The following is a 22,345-nucleotide window of genomic DNA, read 5'->3' as shown; positions in this document are numbered from 1 at the left end:
AAATGGAAAGTAATGCATTTTATTGAGGAAAGAACATCACAAGCAGAATGCTGATCCCGATCAAGCACACATTTTAGACAAAAAGCTACCTTCTCAATGCAATAGGCAAAGGTTTTCACAACTCAACTAGGCAAAGGCTCTTCTGCTGTTGTAGAGGTTTAAATGTTTACAACTTTTATCGCTTACTTTCAAGTGATCCTGTTAAAATTTACTGCCAGAGGCAGACCATAATGTGCAAAACTTGCCTTGGTTTGATATTATAAATAAGGAATATTGCCCCATTTTCTTCGCGTCTGGGGCCACAGGTGGTTTTATACATAAAAAATGTTCCCAGACAGCATATTCAAAGCACATGAATTGTGATAACCAAGGAGGAAGAAAATATAGTTAGGTGTGCCATCGATGGTTACTGATTTTAGATTAATTAACGTGCAAGATTCACTGGGGAGGAGTGATAGAGATATAATTATTTTGCATTCCAGCAAATTTCTCACATTGAACAGGAAATGAATCAATAAATAAACAGTAAAATCTCAAGTGTCAACATTTATGAAGAAACCAGCCTGTCGCAGATGTTAAAATACTTACAGAAATTGGAAATACTTAAATATTTAATATAATGAATTACTTTAAGTGCAGTAACTGACAAATGTAGGCATTCGCTCACCTTACATTCTCTTCTACATTCTGACAGCATTCAGATTTGCATTGGAATTCAGCTTTTTTATTAAACATTTTTTAATTACAATATGAATGAAGCTGGGGGGGGATAGAACTAACATTTTAAAATACATCACTACTCAGCACGGGTGGGATTCAAAACACCTGTTGCTATACTTCGGTCTGGGAATTGCCTTCTTATATCGTCTGATGCTTTCACAACAGCAGCAACCCACATCCCACTCCCACCCAAAAGGTCTGTGACTCGGGCCCCTTCTACTCTTTTATGTACTTATCCAAAACTGGCTTTGTTTTCCATGTGTAAATGGTGACAGCCACTTGCTCTCAATTCACTTCCCATCACAATTCTGTACCTTCGCCACTGAGTTAATCCAATTTCCTGACAGCAACTAAAATTTAAACTAACCCATAGCCTTGGAGTTGAAGCTCCAAGAGTATCTTTTACCATATCTGTAATATGCCCTACTCTATGCCTACCTCAGCAAATCTGCTCCAGAAACCTTCATCCACACACCCTTTGTTAAATCTAGGCTTAACTATTCCAGCATATGAATGATTGACTTCCCCCTTTCAAGCATCTTAAATTTAACGTCATCCACAACTCTGCTACCCACATCCCAACACAGAAAGCACTGTTCACCAATTACCCCTGCACTTACAGCCATGAATAAATAAAGACCAGGGTGGACCCATTCGGCCCTTCAAACTTGTTCCACCATTCAACAAGAGCATGGCTGACATGACTAACCACAGCTATGCATTCCAGTCTAAACAAAGTAACCTTTTATCTCCTTTTAATAGAGTCTATTTTAGGAACAAAGTCACTAAAGACCCATGGAGCCACTCAGCTTGGAAATGGGCCCTTCGGCCCATCTTGCCCATGCCAACCAAGATGCCCTGTCTAAGCTAGTCATTCTTGCCCACATTCCACAATCTTTCCTATCCATGTACCTGTCTAAATGTCTTTTATATGTTATTATAGTACCTGCTTCACTATCTTCTCTGGCAGTTTGTTCCAGGGAACCACCACCCTCAAAGTGAAAAAGGTTTCACCTCTTCCTGTGTTAAATGGGCAACTCTGTTTTTTAACAGTAACCCTTGTTATAAATCGTCTCCACAACCAGACTCCTCAAGATCTTAAGTTTAAACTCCAGCAAATGTCTTTCAACATTTTCCTCACGAGAACAATTAGTTCCTGGTGAAGGTGGACAAAAATGCTGGAGAAACAGAACGGGTAAGGCAGCATCTATGGAGAGAAGGAATAGGCGACGTTTCGGGTCGAGACCTGAAACGTTGCCTATTCCTTCTCTCCATAGATGCTACCTCACCCACTGAGTTTCTCCAGCATTTCTGCCTACCTTTGATTTTTCCAGCATCTGTAGTTCTTTCTTAAACCGTTCCTGGTTAAGCATCAATTTGACAATTCTCCTCCTTGCTTTCAAATTTCTTCATGGTTTCACCCTTTCCCTTTAATTTCCATTCGGTCTTCAATCGTCCACCACATCTGTACTCCAATTTTGTTCTTGCAATTACTCCCAAACTTAATTACTACATGAACAACTACACTTGAAATTTGTTCCATCAACCTTTATCTCACTTCATGCTTAAGGATTGTTTTTAAGATCTACAACTTCAATCTCCCTGTTCTTCATCTGCACTGTTATCACCTTTAGGCTTGATCACAAATGTTAACAACATTGTTGTGGTAAGATTTCACTGGTGGTGAGATTTGGGCACTAATTGGTGCCAAATGAATAAAAACCTATTGTCCACATGCTCTAAAATACCTCTCTGTGTATTTGTTCATCCCTGAGAATGTTATTTAATATAGGAACACTGAACTGAAGACTGTCATTTACCCCCTTCACATTTGTTATTGTAGTTGCTGAGGACATAACTGATGTTATATGTACTGTTGAAGGTTATTATATCCAATAAAACTTGTGTTATAAACAGTGACCCCCACATTCCCACAGGCTTAAGCTAGTGAAATATATTTCCTCAAATAAATGAAATAGTCCCAGAATCCCAATATTAAAAGGGATTGAATCTTTGGAATTCACCATCTAAAAAAACTCTGGAGGCAGACTATATTCAAGCAATTGATTTTAAAGAAATCAAGGAATGTGGGGTACAGAATGGTACAGCAGACTTGACAGGCCAAAAGACCTATTCCTGCTATTTATTTTGCTTTTGCGTAACGGAAGATTATAGATAGAACCGCCAAACCCAATTCCAGCAGATAAGGATTCCCCCCCCCCCCACAAATTTATGATAAGTATAAACCTCTTATTTTATGACTTGATGTGTTCCAATGCCATAAACGTCTCAATCAATCTTACATAGACATGGAACTAAGTCAAAGCTCATGAGACAGTGTATTAAACTCACAGTGCCATCCGGTCTCCCAAAGTTTTAACCCAGCACCGAACCATCTATTCAAGCAATAAATTTTACTAAAAATGCAGTTATAATAAGTAATTTTTACACATCTTACTATGCTACTTTTAAGCATCATATGAACATTACTTCACATGGTTGTCTTTTTGACAACTGAACTGTTCCATGTAGCATTTACAGACTTACCTGATCTAAAGTTCAGAAATGGGAGGGAGGTGATAAGAATAGAGTTCTCACAAGAAAGAAACAATTAAATTTATTATTCTGAATAAATGCAGACTTTCCTAAAAAGAAAGTATTCTCGAAGAATACCTGAAGACCACCCATTCTCTGTTGCCACTGGGGATCCTCTGTAACTTCTTTGGATCTTGACATTGCCCCGGAGAAAATTACTGCTCCTTTCTCTTTCTGTACATAAGCGGCTTCAAGGTTTTCCAAACTTCAGCATACGTGAGGGTTCCAACAAAGACCACTGATGTCCCAACCCAATGCCAGAGGGTAAAGGGGTTCTTGAAGTAAACAATGGAGAAAATCAGACTGACAAATTTGCGAAGTGTCACAACAAGTGTGACTGTTAGAGATGTGCACTCTGTTGTGAGAATAAAAACACCTCGGATGCAAACATATCTGAAAAGCAAAGTTAAGGAGAAAAAACATTTCACTGGATCACACTCTTAAATGATGATCTGCCCCAAAATAATACATTTCACCCATCATAGGCACTCATTGAAGAGGTTGGAGGGGCATGTGGGTTTCACCAAAAAAAGAGGAACAGTAGCAGATAGCATCTGGGAAATGGGAAGTACTAAAAGCTGGGAAATGGAAGTAGGGGATTTTGGCGTTAGGCATGGTTCATGGAACAGCATCTTCCCCACAGTTATCTGATTCTTGAACAGGCCTCTTATATGATCGGCTAAAATACGGCCCTTGCACTATTTTTAATCTGCACTTTCTCTGTAACTGTAACACAACATTCTGCATTTTGCTTATTTTCTCTTTGTCATGCCTGACATACTTACGTTTAGTATGCTTTGACTGGATAGCACACATGACAATAATAAACAACATCATCAGCAATAATCATTAGGTTTGTTTTAGTTCAAAGACTTGCCTAACCGGTTCAGGGTTACCATGATGGGATACGAATGAAGAAGAAGTCTTCATGGTGCTTGGAGGTGATGGAGGGGGAAAATCTGTTTATTTATTTAACCAAAGTGAGGAATAAGCATGAAAATTGGAAAGGTGCTTCATTTAAAACAGTGAAGAGAGTATTCTTCCAAGAGGCATTGTGGGAAAAGTAACTGCTTATCTAAATAACCACAACACATGGGAATGGAATAATGGACACAAAAAGCTGGAGTAACTCAGTGGAACAGGCAGCATCTCTGGAGAGAAGGAATGGGTGACGTTTCGGGCCGAGACCCTTCTTCAAACTGGTTCGGGATAAGGGAAACGAGAGATATAGATGATGATGTAGAGAGATAAAGAACAATGAATGAAACATATGCAAAAAAGTAACGATTATAAAGGAAACAGGCCGTTGTTAGCTGTTTGATGGGTGAAAATGAGAAGCTAGTGCGAATTGGGTGGGGGAGGGATAGAGGGAGAGGGAATGCCGGGGCTACCTGAAGTTAGACAAAATCAACATTCATACCACTGGGCTGCAAGCTACCCAGTAAGCTGGAATAATGGAACCAGATGAAGTTTCTGGTGAGAGTTTGAGACATTCTTCTAATGTATCTACATTTTGCTGCAAGTTTTGTGGACCATTGTGATGATCAAAAAACAAAATATTATGGACATTACATAAACTGTTCAAAGGAAAATCAATTAAGATCACATGGGGGAAGGAGAAGACACGACAGAAAGTATGCTTTCTACCCAAAAATGTCACTGTGAGGATTGGGAAATTCTTCATCATTTGCAACATCACCAAGTCACTTAAGAGATAGGAGTGGTTTGATATAGCATCTCATTCCATTTCAAAACACTGACACAAATTACTACTTTTCTGACCTCATCCCATGGATTGGGAGATATCCTTTTTACCACAGGAGTTTGCCAAAGTATCAGAATGGATTTTAAATGTTGAAAAGGATACTGAGTTAGAACATTCATTGTAAAGTAAAACCACATAATTGGCATGGACATTCCTAGTGGCACAAGTTCAATTGTTTCTATAAAACAAATATGAAAAAAAGCATTGTCACATTCCTATAAACAGGTTTCTAACCGTATATGGATACACAGGGTGAAAAATAAAACATGTAGTATTGCACAGAATTTTGTAGAGTTAATGTTCCACATCATCTCAAGCCATCATAACATTTTAACTTATTTCTTCCTCTTTTAGTTGCATGGAAACTCCTTAAGTGTGATTATACACTTGGCACATTCTAACCACTCTCTGGATAGAAACAATTCCTCTATAATCCATTACCGAAAATAGTTGTGACTATCCTTTAATTCAGGCCCTTAATTTTGGGCATGAGTGACATTGAAAAGTTGTGCCCCATATTGCCTATTCAAACCATTTTATAATTTTACAAACTCTCCCTTCATCAATCTCTGTTATTTTCAGTTGTAAAAGACTGTAGTTGCACTCTCTCATATCATAGTGCATTCTGTAGTGCTTCTATTATTTTGTAAAAGGGACTTCAGACTCTGAAGCAAGATTTAACACCGATGATTACTTATTACTCACTTTATGGTAGCCATTATATCAAATGGAAACCATCCAAAGTAAATTCTCACACTTGAGTATCCAGTTTCTACAAATCATTAGGACCCAGCAAAGAGTTGTTAACTTGCAAGTCATTCCTTGTTTTATTTGATATAAAAAAATCAACTCAAGCTTTTAGATTTAAATAAATATGGGCCTATGGGCATCTTGGCCAGCATGGATGAGTTGGGTCGATTGGCCTGTTTCAGTGTTGTATAACTCTATTTGATTCCAGCCTGTTACTCACTCCCAGTTGGTGGTAGGGTCTACTCAGATGTGATTTTCCTCATCAATTTCCACCCTCACCAGATGTTCTAATTTTTCTCCATTGCATTCCCGTTTGCGCAGATCTGATTGGAAGTGGAAAGACCTGCTAGGCGATGCCCAAATTAAACTGCTAACACTTTCTCCACTCAACATTGGGCATGCAGTTCACAAATAGAATATACCACTAATGCATATGATTCTATATATATAGTATTCTGGCTTTCAAAATCATATTTAAGTATGGTATACTGCAAAAAAATTAAACACGCTCACGAGACTGGCTGAAGAGGATTCCTTGATTGTAGATGTCTGAGGCAAATAAGATGAAGGCAGGTAATGGGAGGAAATGCTGAAAGGAGAGAAAGAAAGCAGTTGAATAGGGATCATTGAGCATCCAAAACTGATTTAGTACAAGAACAATGGAGTGGACAAGTGAAAACCAAGAGTATGTAACATGTAGAAACAAGCAACTAGATGCTGATTTACACAAAAGGACACAAACTGTTGGAGTAACTCAGCAGGTTAGGCGGAGTCCCTGGAGAACATGGATAGGTGATGTTCTGGGTCGAGGCCCTTCTCATGTCCCACGCCCTATTGTGGATATACACAATATTGGTTTGTAAAGGCAATGGGACTGTGACAAAATGTCACAAGTTATACAGAAGAAGAATATCTTTGGGAAGCCTCTATTGTAACACTGGAGCCACACAGTTCAGGATCTCTCGATGGACTGAGGTGCTACAGCATTTGCACAATGCATAACAACCAAGGAACAATTTTGCACACAAGATGCCGCAATAACCATCTAATTGGTGTCAGGACGCCAAGGGGAAATCGCTCTGCTCTTGAAATAAGGGCAAAGGGAACTTTTACATTCACACAACATGGCCGACAGAAACCTACTTCATGTCTCCATTGAAAGTTGATACTTCTGAGATGACAGCAATCTCTCAGCTGCCACTTCAACCCTAGCCTAGATACAGAGTGAAACAAGTGCATAATCTCCTGCCTCACCTCTTCATTTATCAGACAGAATTTCTGCGAACAGCTATCATTTTAGAAATGATTTGCTGCTATATCTTATAGTTATAGAAATTGTCAGTGCCCCAATTAATAGTGTACGTCAGATAAATTATTTGATTTTTCCCCATTTAAAAAACAAATTGACCTTGCTAAATGTTTCCAAACTTGACCTTATGAGGTTCTTCCCACTTTAAGAAGCAGCATCTTCTCTATTTGTCACCCAAGTCAGAAGCAAGCCATTATTGGTACTCACATTGTAAAACAGTGCCTCCTTGGAGTGCTTCCCAAATTGCTTATATAACGTCTCTTGAAAGATGCCCATTCTGGCCGACATGAAAAGTGCAAAGGTTAGCATAGCAACACCTGACGAAAGAGAAAATTATGGTTTTCAATAATATTTAAGCACAGGTCAATACAGTTAATGCCACACAAGAAGAAAACCGCTGATGTACCACTCAACTGGCGCTGGATAAATTATTTAGTTGGAAAAATCTGAAAATCTAAAAACTTGCACTTGGACAATTGACAATTAGAGTTGTGCAAGTTGTGCATGGTGGAACAGTACAGCACAGAAACGAACCCTTCAGTCCACAATGGTTGTGCTGAACAAATTGGCCCAACCAGTCTACGCCAAACCACCCATTCACACTATATTATTCATCTCTCTCATCCACTCCCTACACATGAGGGGCAATTTACTGAGGCCATTTAACCTGTAAGTCTGTACGTCTTTAGCATGTGGGAGGAAATCGGAGCACCCGGAAGAAATCCATATGGTCACATGGAGACCGTGCAAATCCCACACAGACAGCACTCGAGATCAGGATCGAATCCAGGCCTGTGGTGCTGTGAAGCAGCAGCTATACCAGCTGCACCACCGTGCCACCCCAATTTGCTGCTGCATGAAGCTGAAGTGCAACATATTTAAAGTCTTCAATAAATAAATGGCCATTATACAATAGAGCAGCAGAATTGGAAAGATGTGATGGGAGGTCTTTGTTTAGGTGCATCTTAACAACCTAAACTGTGATCGGAGACGGAGACATTCATCTATTTTACCATTTTATTTTTCATTAAGCTTAAAGTGAAAGAACTCTGGAAGAATCCTGTATTCCATCTATGGAAGGAAATATAATCAAGCTTAAAAATTATCCAAGCCTCCTTGTAGAGCTGAAATCTCAAGTACAGGTACAGATTTTCAGGGAGAATTAGCGCAGAAATGGCCCATTTGGTCCAAATGCCTGATGTTTATGATGCACATCTTCGTCTTGCATATGGCGTGCACAGCCTAAAGTTGCAGGTCAACTTGTTCCATTTGATCTATTTGTTTGTGCACGTCAGGTTGATTGCATTAGTCGAAACAGGTGGACCACGTGAAGGTGCAATCTCCCACCATATGATGCATATGAACTTTTTGCATTTCACCACATTTTTGCATAACCTTTCTCCAACATGGATTCACTTATCATTTCCCTTTCAAGGAAATATATTGCCTTACCTATCAACCACTGAATAAATGCAGAATGGCTGCCATCGTCAGAGACACTTGTATCTGAAGACTGAAATAAAAAGGAATTATAATTGTAATTTTACAGTTTTACACAAAAATTGAATTCAGATTTTAATGCACACAGTGGTTGAAGGGTCTATGTCTATTCTGTACAAGTATGAATCCCCAGCTACTCTGTTCAGAGACCTCGACTGACCTTGCAGGGTAGGCAGAGGTTCACTCGCACCTCCTCCGACTTCATCTACTGTATCCGCTGTTCCTGGTTGGGACTCCAGCCAGACCAAGCGCAGGTTCAGCGATCGTTTCACTGAACACCTTCGCTCAGTCCGACATGATCCTCCAGTTGCCAAACACTTTAACTCCCCTTCCCATTCCCACACTGACCTTTCTGTCATAGGCCTCCTCCAGTTAGAGTGAGGCCAAATATACATTGGGGTAACAGCATCTCATACTTCGCATGGGCAGCTTACAACCCAGCTGTATGAATATTAATTTCTCCAAATTCAAGTAACCCTTGCATCCCCTCTCTCTCCATCCCTCCCCCACCCTGGTCGTCATACTAATTTTACTGTCGTCCTTTTTAGTTCCTCTTCCTGTTTACTCGTTGTCACATAATCCACGCCCAACAATGGCCCCACATTTCCTTGATTATTGGTGCTTTTTGCATTTCTTCCATTCATTTCTCCTAAGTACCGTCTATATCTCTCCTTCCTCTTTCCCCTGCATCTCAGTCTAAAGAAAAATCTCGACCAAAATGTATCACAACATACATGCACCCTGGCACAAATGAGAAACCATTTGTCAACCTGAAACATTAACACTGTTTATCCTTCCACACGTGCTGCCTGACCTGTTGATATTTTCAGCATTTTTTATTTCAAAACTTCCAGTTCCCGCAGTTTTATTTTGCTTTGAACCCTACAAAAGGAATGTTAAGTACTTGGATTTAAGGCATTTCCACTTTCGTTTTTATCATCTTTTTAAAAACCAAGGCTGGTAACCCAGCTGAATCCTGCGCTGTCAGAGCACTTACAAGGTAAGGGACGTGACCAAGGCAACCAAAATAAATTGCCGCAGATACGAATGAGTGGCTCAAAAGCAGGAGGGCAGAGTCTGAATGCTTTGTAACTGTCATCTGAACCCGAGGGTAAGATTACAACCTTGAAATCACTCCAGGGGATTTAAAAATAATAACTAGAAATGTCAAGCATTTGAACCAGCAGTCCTCAGCTCTGTATTAATTGCACAGCAGAGGGCCAATCTGAATTTTGTTTCTGCTTAGCCTATTCATTGCAGCTACCGATATGCTCAAGTCTATTCTCGTTCACCTGGTCAAAAGCAAGCATCATTCAACTCATCAACCTGGAGTCAACAGAGGATCAGCCAGCCCTGTACCTAGCCCAATTCTGGAAAGGTAAAGTAAGATAACCATGACATGGGACTAGAAAGAATGGAATGACAGCTCTCAAGTCTGCATCCACAGCACATATTTATAATGGGTAAGGGAATGGGGATGACAGAAAAGGCTAAAGGGCAGAATAGAAATGGTGAAGATTATCTTAAGCAGTTGGCAGCAAAAAATGAAGCAAATTACAACACTGTAGTTTTGTGTAAACCAGAATCTACAGTTCCTTGTTTCTATTAAATGAAGCAAGTTGGCGACAACCTACAAGAACCGCTGAGAACCTTCGACCTCCTGGCGATCCACCTACGGCTCAAGAATTCTCGATACTCTCCATGGCGGCTTTATTCTAGTCGCCGCTAATTTTTGCAACATGTTGAAAAATTCACGGCGACCATAATGAAACTAGCTCCCAGAATGCGGGAACACCTCACGACCATCAAGGCAACTCCCCGGCAACGACCCGTGAACATGTGGCGACTGCATAGTCTCCTGCAGTCGTCTAAAAAGTCACCTAAGTGGGACAGGCCCATAAGGCATTCTCAAGAGTTTATTACCATAACATTGGCAAATAAATAAATTATAGAAACATAGAAAATAGGTGCAGGAGGAGGCCATTCAGCCCTTTGAGCCAGCACCGCCATTCATTGTGATCATGGCTGATCATCCACAATCAGTAACACGTGCCTGCCTTCTCCCCATATCTCTTGATTTCGCTCACCCCTAGAGCTCATCTAGTGAATTGGCCTCTACTGTGGCAGAGAATTCCACAAATTCACACTCTCTGGGTGAAAAAGGTTTTTCTCATCTCAGTTTTAAATGGCCTCCCCTTTATTCTTAGACTGTGGCCCCTGGTTCTGTATTCCCCCAACATTGGGAACATTTTTCCTGCATCTAGCTTGTCCAGTCCTTTATAATTTTATACATTTCTATAAGATCCCCTCTCATCCTTCTAAATTCCAGTGAATACAAGCCCAGTCTTTCCAATCTTTCCTCATATGACAGTCCCACCATCCTGGGGATTAACCTTGTGAACCTACGCTGCACTACCTCAATAGGAAGGATATCCTTCCTCAAATTAGGAGATCAAAACTGCACACAAAACTCCAGATGTGGTCTCACCAGGGCCATGTATGACTGCAAAAGGACCTCTCTATATTCAAATCCTCTCGTTATGAAGGCCAACATGCCATAAGCTTTCTTCACGATGTTATTGATCATTTCAATTTCCTTTTGCAAGATACCAATGAATCAGTTTATATCACCCCTTACATAAACTATTATGCAGAAATGTCAAGGTCTTACCACTTGTTTTGCAGACATAAACATACAGATAAATATCCCCAGTGAAATCAGAACGATTGAAATATACTTTGCAACTGGGTATCTGTAAAAGCAGAGCAACAAAAAGCAAAAAAAAAAAATTTAGTGTCACAACAATGTACTATATAAAAGTGCTTATGCTAACACTCTTTGCTCAGCATGGGTTAAAAGATTGCTTTGTTTCATAGCTACAAGTAGCCTCAAGTTAGAGAGGCCACATCTACCCAAGATCATAGTAGAGGTCCTGCATTTAAAAAAGGATAAAAGCTACTGACCTCAATTAAACCACCCTATTAATTCTGATAATTAGTTCTCAGGACACTTGCATTGATGGCAAAACCAATACGCGTTACCACTTATCTGAAGGGTCCCGACCCATAAAATCGCCTGTTCTCTTCCTTCCACAGATGCCGCCCGCCCTATTGTGTTCCTCCAGCACTTTGCTTTCTGCTTAAGATTTCAGCATCTGCAGTCTCTCGGGTCTCCTATGTTACCCATTTTCTAGCTGTCTCATGTAGTTGGCGATGGTGATCAGCTTCACACACTAAATGTCCCGTTCGCTCACTTTAGCTAACATTTACAACAGACAACTGCATTTCGTTGTCTCTGTACTGTACACTGCACAATGACAATAAAGTTTGAATCTGAATCTGACATTTAGAAGCTGAACATATTAGTGTGAAACTACTTGTAAAGGCAAATAGACAGGCCAGTGTTTTCCCTAAAGCTCACTGGAATCTTGGACAATATTTATCCCTCAAATAACATAATTAAAATGAACTGCAATGTCTGACACTTAACAACATGAACATTACCTGTTATACATTACCTTAACCACTACACTGTAAAATATTTTAACGTTTGTAGAATATCTTAATTTTGTTTTTTAAATCACTACTCTTGCTAGATCTTAGTTCTATTTCCTTCTCTTTCCAAATGCTGCAAGTACAATCTTTTAGAGTCATAGATTGATACAGTGTGGAAACAGGCCCTTCGGCCCAACTTGCCAACATGTCTCAGCTACACTAGACCACCTGCTTGCGCTTGGTCCATATCCCTCTAAACCCGTCCTATCCATGTACCTGTCTAACTGCTTTTTAAATGTTGGGATAGTCCCTGCCTCAACTACCTCTTCTGCCAGCTTGTGCCATTCAACCACCACCCTTTGTGTGAAAAACGCTTTTGCATGATCCAAATTTATCATCAAAATTTATAATCAAAATTCTCAACGCTGCTGTTTATGAAATGCCTTATTCCTTATCAACTTTTTTGCCTATAGTCATAGAAACATGCAGCTCAGAAACAAGCCCTATCTCTGCGCTGACCAAGATGACCATCTAAGCTAGTCTCGTTTGCCTGGATTTGACCTTTCATTTTTGGTCCAAATGTCATTATTGTAAATTCCTCTACCACTTCCTTGGAAAGTTCATTCCATATCCATATAACCCTCTGCATGAAAATGTTGTCCTTCAGGTTCCTATTAAATCTCACGCTTCCCTCCTTAAACATAAGCTCTCTAGTTCTTGATTTCCCAAATGTGGGAAAAAGACTATTTGCATGGTCTTCATACATCACCATAACATCACCACTTGATCTTCTATGCACAAATGATTAAAGTCCTAGCCTGCTCAACCTCTCCCTATAAGTCAGTACGTCGAATTGTGGCTACATCCTCATGAATCTTTTCTGCTCTCGTTCAATAGCATCTTTCCTACAGCAGGGTGACTGAACACAATGCTCCAGGTTCAGCCTCACCAATGTTTTGTACAATTGCAACATATATATTTATTTCTCGAATAAAGTCTATTTTGAAATTTAAAAAATAACCTATACACAATGCCTTGACCGATGAAGGCCAGCGTACAAAAGCCTTCTTCACCACACTGTTTACCTGTGTCTACCACTTTCATGGAACTATATACTTGTACTCTTGGATCCCAGTTAGACAACACTCCCCAAGTCCCAACCATTCACTGTGAACGTCCTCCCGTGGTTTGACTTCACACTTATCTGAATTAAACTCCATTTGCCATTTCTCAGCCCACTGATAAAGATCATGCTCTAATTCTTGATAATCTCCTTCACTGTCTGCGATACCACATATTTTTGTGTCATCTGAAAACTTAGTATCCATGCCTTGTATATTCTCATCCAAGGCAAAGAACAAGCCTTGCAAACAATGCAGCGCTAATCAGTAAACACAGAGAGACAACAGGCAGAATAATAAAAACTGACCTTTTCTTTAAAATGATGATTCCCAGTACCATGTTGGCTATCAGAGAGCCCTGAAAAAATAACAGAAAACCATCATGCAAACTCTAGTTGTATATTGCACTCTCGATTCTGGCAAAATGCATTAAATAGTAGAAACATAGAAAATAGATGCAGGAGGAGGCCATTCAGCCCTTCGAGCCAGCACCATCATTCATTGTGATCATGGCTGATCATCCCCAATCAATAACCCGTGCCTGCCTTCTCCCCATATCCGTTGATTCCACTAGCCCCTAGAATGTTTTCTTTGTTAAAGAAAAGGAATTAAAATAGATTAGGTTCTCTGGATGCTTTCAAGAGAGAGCAAGATAGGGCTCTTCAAAATAGCGGTCAGAGGATATGGGGAGAAGGCAGGAACGGGGTACTGATTGGGGATGATCAGCCATGGTCATATTGAATGGCGGTGCTGGCTCGAAGGGCCGAATGGCCTACTCCTGCATTTATTGTCTATTGACATCATTCACTGTATCAACCAGCCCCGAAAAAACTGTTATTGGGATAATGATGTGCAGCAATTCAACAATTTGGTTCTCTAATTATCAACCAAGATTGGTCTAGATTGAAACCTTGAGATGAAGGTGCTATTTCATGTTTCTTTTGCCAATTGCTCCATCATCAACACAAGGACAGTACTGGAGGAAGTGGAGCCAAAAAAGAATGAAAATAAGATTGTCATGTCCCCATGCGATTATAAGGGTACTGTGTTTAGAATGAGGCTTTTCATAATAAGGCATTTCATATACATTCTTGTAAAGAACATGTATAAACGACATATTCTTCAAAGGTGGGATTAAACTCTAGTCTTCTGGCTCAAGTGAACATCAAAGTAATGCTACACAAACTTCTATGGAAAGCATAATGTGGTGTTCAAAATGAATCCATGTTGAATCCAAAATACAGACGTGACTTTGATGGATCAAAAGGGCTTATTTGTCGATATGGGAGGTATGGAGAAGTCAATGTTTATGCCGCTAGGGTGCAAACTGCCCAAGCGGAATATGAGGTGCTGCTCCTCCAATTTCCGATGGTGCTCACTCTGGCCATAGAGGAGGCATATTCTGCGCCAATTATGAAATGATACATAGGCAACACAAACCTTTCATACCCGCTACTGTCATTAGTTTCATTATTTGTTTGTAATATTGATAGGTGAAAAGCTACTTACTGATCTGAAGATCATGTGCAAAGGCATTGGAATATTGAAGTTGAGGGCATAATTATTAACAACACTCACGAGGAAAAACATGGTCACCATAACGAAATAGTTCCTATGTGAAAAAGAAAGGTGAAAACAGTGAAAAGTGGGAACTTAACTTCAAGAGTAATTTCTTAACCTACCGAGCAAATACTATCACAAAAAAGATTACCAGGCTGATTATTGTAGGGGGTATAGTTACCGCAAATATTTAAATGGAAGTACAAAGGAGTGCACGTCTCAGGAATTAATAAAGAACTGCAAAACATCTGGAGGTTTCTTGTGCAGATCTTAGAGGGATTTTAAACCTACCCCCCTTCTCCACCCTGAGGCTAGAGGTAGAGAGGGGCATTACAAGAGCTTAAAGTCTCGGCAGATGAAATAGCACAGCGATTAATTATCAGAACCATGCAAGAGACCTAAATGGAAAAAAAAACATAGAACTGACAGCTGTAAGAATTACAGAGATGGGAAGGCTGTAAACAAGGAAGGGCGTTATGAAACATGAATTCCAATTATCTTAGATAAAACAGGTATCCAACCCACAAAGAAAATTATTCCAGTACCTTAAAGGAATTGCCCGGGGCTTCGTGAGAAAGTGAGCTTGAAAGATTAAGCCTTCCAATGCTATAAACAGGAACTGTCCAAATGTCACAATGTTCCCACATCCTGGGAAATCTCTGAAAACAAAACATTTTTTAAACTGTAAGTGCAATGAAATTGAGGCTTCAGCAGTTAATTCCGATAATTTGAACATTTTCCGATATTTATTAGCTTTTCAAAATAAATCACAGAATCAAATCAAGAGCAAATTCGAACACTAAACTACTGAACGATAAAAATGTTTGCACTATACACATAAATGCCTTGACGTAAAAGTAATTACATGTTGGAGCTATGGGCTGACAAATCCTGATCCTGATGGACTTCATCCTAGGGTCTCAAAAGAAGTGGCAAAAGAGATAGTTCAAGCACCGATTTTAATTTTCCAAAATTCCCTTGATTCAGGGAAAGATCCAACAGAATGGAAAATAGGGAATGTACGCAATTCTTTATTAAAACAAACATGTAAAGCACAAAGCTGCAATCCAGTTCAAATTACAACTGACATAGGGAATTGATTAAAGTTATTAATAGATATTATTTTAAAAATTGAAAGTTATCTTGCAAGGTCAAAGTGAGATCGAAATCATGTGTGACAAATTTACAATCTCGTGGATGTAAAGAAGGCCACGTCGAGAGCACCAAATGCAATAGACAAAGATTGAAGAGGTGCACGTGAACATCCATCTCACCTGGAAGGGATGTTGGGGTCCCTCGATGGAGGAGGTATGGGGACAGGAATAACTCCTGCGGGTGCAGGGTAAAGTACCGGGGAGGGGGGCGGTTTGGGTGGGAGGGAAGGCAAGGGATGAGTTAACCAAGGTGGTGCAGGAGTTGTCTCTGCGGAAAGAGGAAAAGGGTGGGGATGGGAAGATGTGATTGGTGTTGGGATCACGTTGAAGGTGGCAGAAACGTTGGAGAATGATGTGTTGGATGCGGAGGTTGGCGAGGTGAAAGGTGCGGACATGGGGATTTCTATCCCTGTTCTGGGAGGGGGAAGAGCAGAACTCTGGAACAACAGAGGAAGCACGGGTGAGGGATCTATCCACCACTGCAGGGGGGGCAACCACGTCTCCTGACAATCGAGCCTGCCCTTCTCTTTCCAGCCCCCCTCCCGTCAAACCAGAGTGAACTATTTCTCCCAATACCCCTCCCCTTCTCCATCCACTATATCCCACCCTCTGGCTTTACACATCAATCTTCTCTGGGACCTTTTTGCCACCTTTGCATCACAAGCCTTTGCCCACCCATCTGCCAATCACACCTACCCACCTGTATCCACCTATCACTTACCAGGCTTTGTCCCACCTCTCCCTCTTTTCCAGCTTTTATCTACCCACTACAACCAGTCGGAAGAAGAGTCATGACCCGAAATGTTACTTATCCATTCCCTCCACAGATGCTGCCTGTTCCGCTGAGTCAGTGGCGGACGTGGTCTGAAAATATTGGTTGCCAGGAGACAAAGGGGGCCCACTTCATTAGGGACCCACTTGATATAGGGGGCCCACTTGTCATCGGGCAAGCTGACACCCTGGCCAGTCCGCCACTGCGCTGAGTTACTCTAGCGATTTGTGCATTCTCAAGCATGGATTGATTGTACTCGGGTATGGTTCGATTTGCCGGGAGCACCATATCTTTTCACAGTATCTTGGTACACATAAAAAATGCAAATACATTTGCGTGCTTTTTCTCATCTCAAGATCTTAAAAAGCACTTCAGAGCCGAAGTTCTGTAGTAATGTACAAGGTTAGCAGCAAACTTGCAATGACAATGACAGGATGTGTTGTACATTGTTCAGAATAAATGTTGATCAGAACACTGAAGACAACTCTTGTGTTATCCTTCAAAATAGTGCCACAGGTTCCTCCATCTACCTGAGCAACAGGTAGGGCTCCATTTCATATCTCATTCAAATGATGGTACATCTGGCAATGGTGCCATTCTTTGTGTACAACATTGGAGTTTAAGCCTAACCTTTTTTCAAATGAGGTAGAAGTGTTATGACTGTGCAGTTCTGACACAATCTAAATTAAACATGGGATGCAAAAAAAAATTTATACTTGTAAATTACAAAAACAATATTATTTCTCAGCAGATAGAACTTGGAACAAGTCACCAATCTTACAAGCAAAGAGTAAACTAAAATTGTTTGATTGAATAGTTTGGGAGATTTCCAGGTTACTGGTCCAAAACTGAATATGTAATTATTAAAGCTTTATTTCAGACACAGGTCCATATAACACATCAAACAGTACAAAGAATTACAAAGATACATTAAAAAATTGCATATTAGCCTAAAATATATATAAGCTATTGCACCAATGCCGTCTTAGCCTAGAAGTGAATCTATAGCAGCTTTTCAGAGGGCTGACTAGGGCTTCAATTATGTGGTTCTCTGATTTGTCCAGGCGACACATAAAACTAAACATCAACTGTCTTAAGAGTGCCTCACAGGTTGGCAATCTAGTGGACACAAACAATTGACTGGCACTATGCCACCTAGGGACACGAAGTAGCAACCTCATTGCATCATTGTATGTAATGATGCATTGTATTGTAATGTTAACCATTGTATTGTATTGTAATGTTAACCATAATATGCTGAAGATTGTACTTTCTGATCAATTCAAGTCAACAGAAACGTAAAGTAGTCCAAAGCTCCGAAACGGCAATAGGTTCAAGCATGGATTCCAGATATTCAGCATTGCCACTAATAAAACTGTTACAAACTGTTGTCCTCAACTGCTCAGGTCCAGGTCAGGTCAAAACTGTGGTCACTGTGAAAAAGCAGCACAGAATCCAGGCAGGAGCAAAATATACTCTAACTTCCATGTGGGAAGAGGACCGGATGCTTTACCACCTACAGATCTCCTGCACCACAGCAACACAAGCCTGACTTTCAACTGTCAAAATGTTGAATAGTTTTGTCTCAGTCTTAACCAACCACATGGGGAGCAATGGAGACACAAGAAACTGCAGTTGTTGGATCATGAGTAAAAGTGCTCATGATCCAGCAAAGTGGGTCAGACAGCACCTATGGAGAGAATGGACAGACAATTCTTCAGGTCAGAACCCTTCTTCAGACTGCAAGTCTGGGTCGGAACAGTCAAAGAGGAGGAATCACAGTGGGGAAGCAGTGAGAGGGACTGACAGAACTCCAAAATAAAGAACTTCATCCAAGTAGGCATATATTTAAGAGATTTTGCAGGGGATCAATAAAATGGAGACACATGGAACTGCAGCTGCTAGAATCATGAGCAAAACATGAAATGCTGGAGGAACTAAGCGGGTCAGACAGCATCAATGAAAGGAGTGTACAGATGATGTTTCAAGTCAGGACCATTCTTCAAATTCCCTCACCAGAGGTAAATATATTTTACCAAAATAGCAATAGTTTTGCTTTTTGATGGGATATTTATTTACTCCAGACCCCCTGAGTTATTCCAGTACTTTGTGTCATAGAGTCATGCAGCATGGAAAACCGGCCCTTCAGTCCAACTCATCTAAGATAGATTTGCCTGCGCTCGCCCCATGAGTGGTGAATCTCTGGAACTCTCTGCCACAGAGGGTAGTCGAGGCCAGTTCATTGGCTATATTTACGAGGGAGTTAGATGTGGCCCTTGTGGCTAAGTGGATCAGAGGGTATGGAGAGAAGGCAGGTACGGGATACATAGAAACATAGAAACATAGAAATTAGGTGCAGGAGTAGGCCATTCGGCCCTTCGAGCCTGCACCGCCATTCAATATGATCATGGCTGATCATCCAACTCAGTATCCCGTACCTGCCTTCTCTCCATACCCTCTGATCCCCTTAGCCACAAGGGCCACATCTAACTCCCTCTTAAATATAGCCAATGAACTGGCCTCGACTACCCTCTGTGGCAGGGTGTTCCAGAGATTCACCACTCTCTGTGTGAAAAAAGTTCTTCTCATCTCGGTTTTAAAGGATTTCCCCCTTATCCTTAAGCTGTGACCCCTTGTCCTGGACTTCCCCAACATCGGGAGCAATCTTCCTGCATCTAACCTGTCCAACCCCTTAAGAATTTTGTAAGTTTCTATAAGATCCCCTCTCAATCTCCTAAATTCTAGAGAGTATAAACCAAGTCTATCCAGTCTTTCTTCATAAGACAGTCCTGACATCCCAGGAATCAGTCTGGTGAACCTTCTCTGCACTCCCTCTATGGCAATAATGTCCTTCCTCAGATTTGGAGGCCAAAACTGTACGCAATACTCCAGGTGTGGTCTCACCAAGACCCTGTACAACTGCAGTAGAACCTCCCTGCTCCTATACTCAAATCCTTTTGCTATGAAAGCTAACATACCATTCGCTTTCTTCACTGCCTGCTGCACCTGCATGCCCACTTTCAATGACTGGTGTACCATGACACCCAGGTCTCGCTGCATCTCCCCTTTTCCTAGTCGGTCACCAGTTGGTGAGTTGGATGATCAGCCATGATCATATTGAATGGCGGTGCAGGCTCGAAGGGCCGAATGGCCTACTCCTGCACCTAATTTCCATGTTTCTATGCCTGCGCTCGCCCCATGTCCCTTTTATATCGGAGTTAGACACAAAATGCTGGAGTAACTCAATGGGTCAGGCAGCATCTCTGGAGAGAAGGAGTGGGTGACGTTTCGGGTCGAGACCCTTCTTCGCAAGTTCTCCTTCCTTTCCATTGATGTTTTGCCAGTGGGAACAAGCGTGGACTCAAGGACCACCTGGCCCTGACTGAAAGCAACCACGCTACAGTTTCCCCAGCCACACTTGTCCAGGGTGCTCACCTGCCCCTGAGAGGGGCATCAATCAGCCAGACCTGCTCCAGCCTCACCTCACCAGCAACTCCAGGAACACAACGTTGCTGCTGCACCCCAGGAACACCAGGCCGACGGCGAAGCCTGGGTGCATGGTGACGACGGGCGAGGGCCGAGAGGATCCCCGCGTCTCGATCAGAATCCGACTCGCTGCTTTGCTTCCCTTCCCTTCCCCTCCCCTCGCTGCACCACAAGCGACACGTCCACCGACCAGCGCTCCCCTTCTTCCCTCGCCGGCCCAAATCCGGCCCCCTGCGCATGCGTCACCTGCAACGCGCGCCGGGAGATGTAGTCCGTGATACATGGTTCCCACTGCGCATGCTTCACCCGCAACGCGCGCCGGGAGATGTAGTCCGCGATTACGTGATTCTCACTGCGCATGCTTCACCCTCAATGCGCGCCGGGAGATGTAGTCCGTGATACGTGGTTCCCACTGCGCATGCTTCACCCGCAACGCGCGCCGGTAGTCCCATTGCATAGCAACCCGTGCTCGCAGGGCATGCCGGGGCTTGTAGTACAGAGTGCCACGAGTTAAATGCCTGGTTTATAGTTTAACTTTAAACTACAACCACCAGGGAGCTACACGGGCCCATTGGGAGCTGTTGTGGCAACAACAAGACAGCTAAATACGAAGATAACTAAAAGGTAAATATGTTTTCCCAAAATAGCAATTGTGGAGTTTTTTTTTGGTGGGGAGATTTATTTAATCATAAAATGTACTTTTCCTTGAGCTGTATAGCTCCAGATTCTTCAGACGTTTCTTCACAAGTCAGAAGAGAGATGATTTTCAAGGATGCCCACATTAGTGGTTAGATATGCTCATTGAAGAGAGGGAATAGAGAGTTCCATTTGGTGTTTCTTCATGAATGAATGCTGCAACAAATCGAAAGTGGAGAGTCATGGTTCCTTGTACAAGAGGTCCACATGGGTCCTCCTGGTCAAGAGCTAGTTTCCAAGTGAGCAGGTCTCTAAAGAAAATAACGATATAAATGCAGTTTAGTAATGCGTGCATTTTATGCAAGCATTTAGGCAAAATCCTCTTATTGCTGAAGGATAACCAGTGAGAAACATCCACTTATAAGGATACAGACTTCTACAGGATCTCAACTTTACATCCTGCCTCCTAGTGTAAGTTCTCCATTTCGTTCTCCCAGTTTCACCGTCTCTATCACTACTGCTCCAACAATGAGATCTTCCATCTTATCAGTCAGTAGAGTTAATTACATCTACTTCCCACTACATTCTCTCCTAGTCTAGACCAATCTGAAGAAGGGTCTTGACCCGGAACGTCACCCATTCTTTCTCTCCAGAGATGCTTCCAGTGCTGCTGAGTTACTCCAGCTTTTTGTGTCTATCTTTGGTTTAAACCAGCATCTGCAGTTCTTTCTTACACACTCCTAAATAATGTTATCCACCCCAACAGCCACATATTCATTGGGTCACCTTTTGCAATTTCCATCAGTACCAACGAGATTCCATCGCTACAGACATCTTTCCAATCATTCCGCATTCACCATCCCAAAGAGACTATTCCCTTTGCAATTCCCTAGTCCAATCTTCAATATTCACAAACCACTCTCTTTCTGATCGTACATCCCCTGCAACAAGTGGAAATGCAATACCTGTGCTTTTGCCTCTTCCCTTTCCAACATCCAGGAACCCAAACAGTCCTTCCAGGAAAAGCAGTGAAAAGCTTTTATTTTGTGCTAACCAGTCAGTGGAGAGACAATACTTGATTACAATCAAGTCATTTATAGTGTGCATATACATGAGAAGGGAATAATGTTTAGTGCAAAGTAAAGCCTGCAAAGTCAGATCAAAGATAGTCCGATGATCACCAATGAGGTAAATAGTAGTTCAGGACTGCTCTCTAGTTGTGGTAGGATGACTCAGTTCCCTGATAACAGCTGTGAAGAAACTATCCCTGAATATGGAGGTGTGCTTTTTCACACTTTTATACCTTTTAACCGATGGGAGAGAGGAGAAGAGGGCGAGGCCAGGGCACGACTCGTCCTTGATTATGCTGCAGGCCTTGCAAAGGCAACATGAAGTATAAATAGAATCAATTAAAGAGTCTGAAGAAGGGTTTCGGCCCGAAACGTCGCCTATTTTCTTCGCTCCATAGATGCTGCTGCACCC

General features: G+C 41.6%; 2 protein-coding genes across 5 annotated transcripts in view; one reads left to right on the top strand and one right to left on the bottom strand.

The window, feature by feature from the left end:
* Window positions 1-20,493, bottom strand: slc35b4 (solute carrier family 35 member B4). 3 transcript variants are annotated; one of them, XM_033040088.1, is made up of 10 exons: window positions 20,177-20,493; window positions 15,361-15,474; window positions 14,765-14,867; window positions 13,564-13,613; window positions 11,311-11,392; window positions 8,592-8,652; window positions 7,347-7,456; window positions 6,344-6,419; window positions 5,183-5,258; window positions 1-3,708 (listed from the first exon to the last, which is right to left on the bottom strand). In XM_033040088.1, the coding sequence occupies exons 1-10, from the start codon at window positions 20,464-20,466 to the stop codon at window positions 3,471-3,473; spliced, it is 1,200 nt and encodes a 399-aa protein (XP_032895979.1). In that variant the 5' UTR covers window positions 20,467-20,493; the 3' UTR covers window positions 1-3,470. The 3 variants fall into 3 exon arrangements, with proteins under 3 accessions (XP_032895979.1, XP_032895980.1, XP_032895981.1); XM_033040089.1 differs by having other exon boundaries at window positions 20,224-20,444; XM_033040090.1 differs by lacking the exon at window positions 20,177-20,493 and adding an exon at window positions 17,272-17,309.
* Window positions 20,494-20,613: 120 nt separating this feature from the next.
* The window catches only part of LOC116985346 (protein phosphatase 1 regulatory subunit 7-like), a 31,605-nt gene continuing 29,873 nt past the window's right edge, over window positions 20,614-22,345 (top strand). For both annotated transcript variants that reach the window (XM_033040086.1, XM_033040085.1), the window contains exon 1: window positions 20,614-20,851. The gene's annotated coding sequence lies outside the window, so the exon portion shown is untranslated. The remainder of the gene's footprint in view (window positions 20,852-22,345) is intronic.

The sequence above is a fragment of the Amblyraja radiata genome, chromosome 21, assembly GCF_010909765.2.
Source record: "Amblyraja radiata isolate CabotCenter1 chromosome 21, sAmbRad1.1.pri, whole genome shotgun sequence".
Classification (NCBI taxonomy): domain Eukaryota; kingdom Metazoa; phylum Chordata; class Chondrichthyes; order Rajiformes; family Rajidae; genus Amblyraja; species Amblyraja radiata.
Note: the sequence above shows the minus strand (reverse complement) of the source record. Positions and strands in the feature narration are given on the sequence as shown.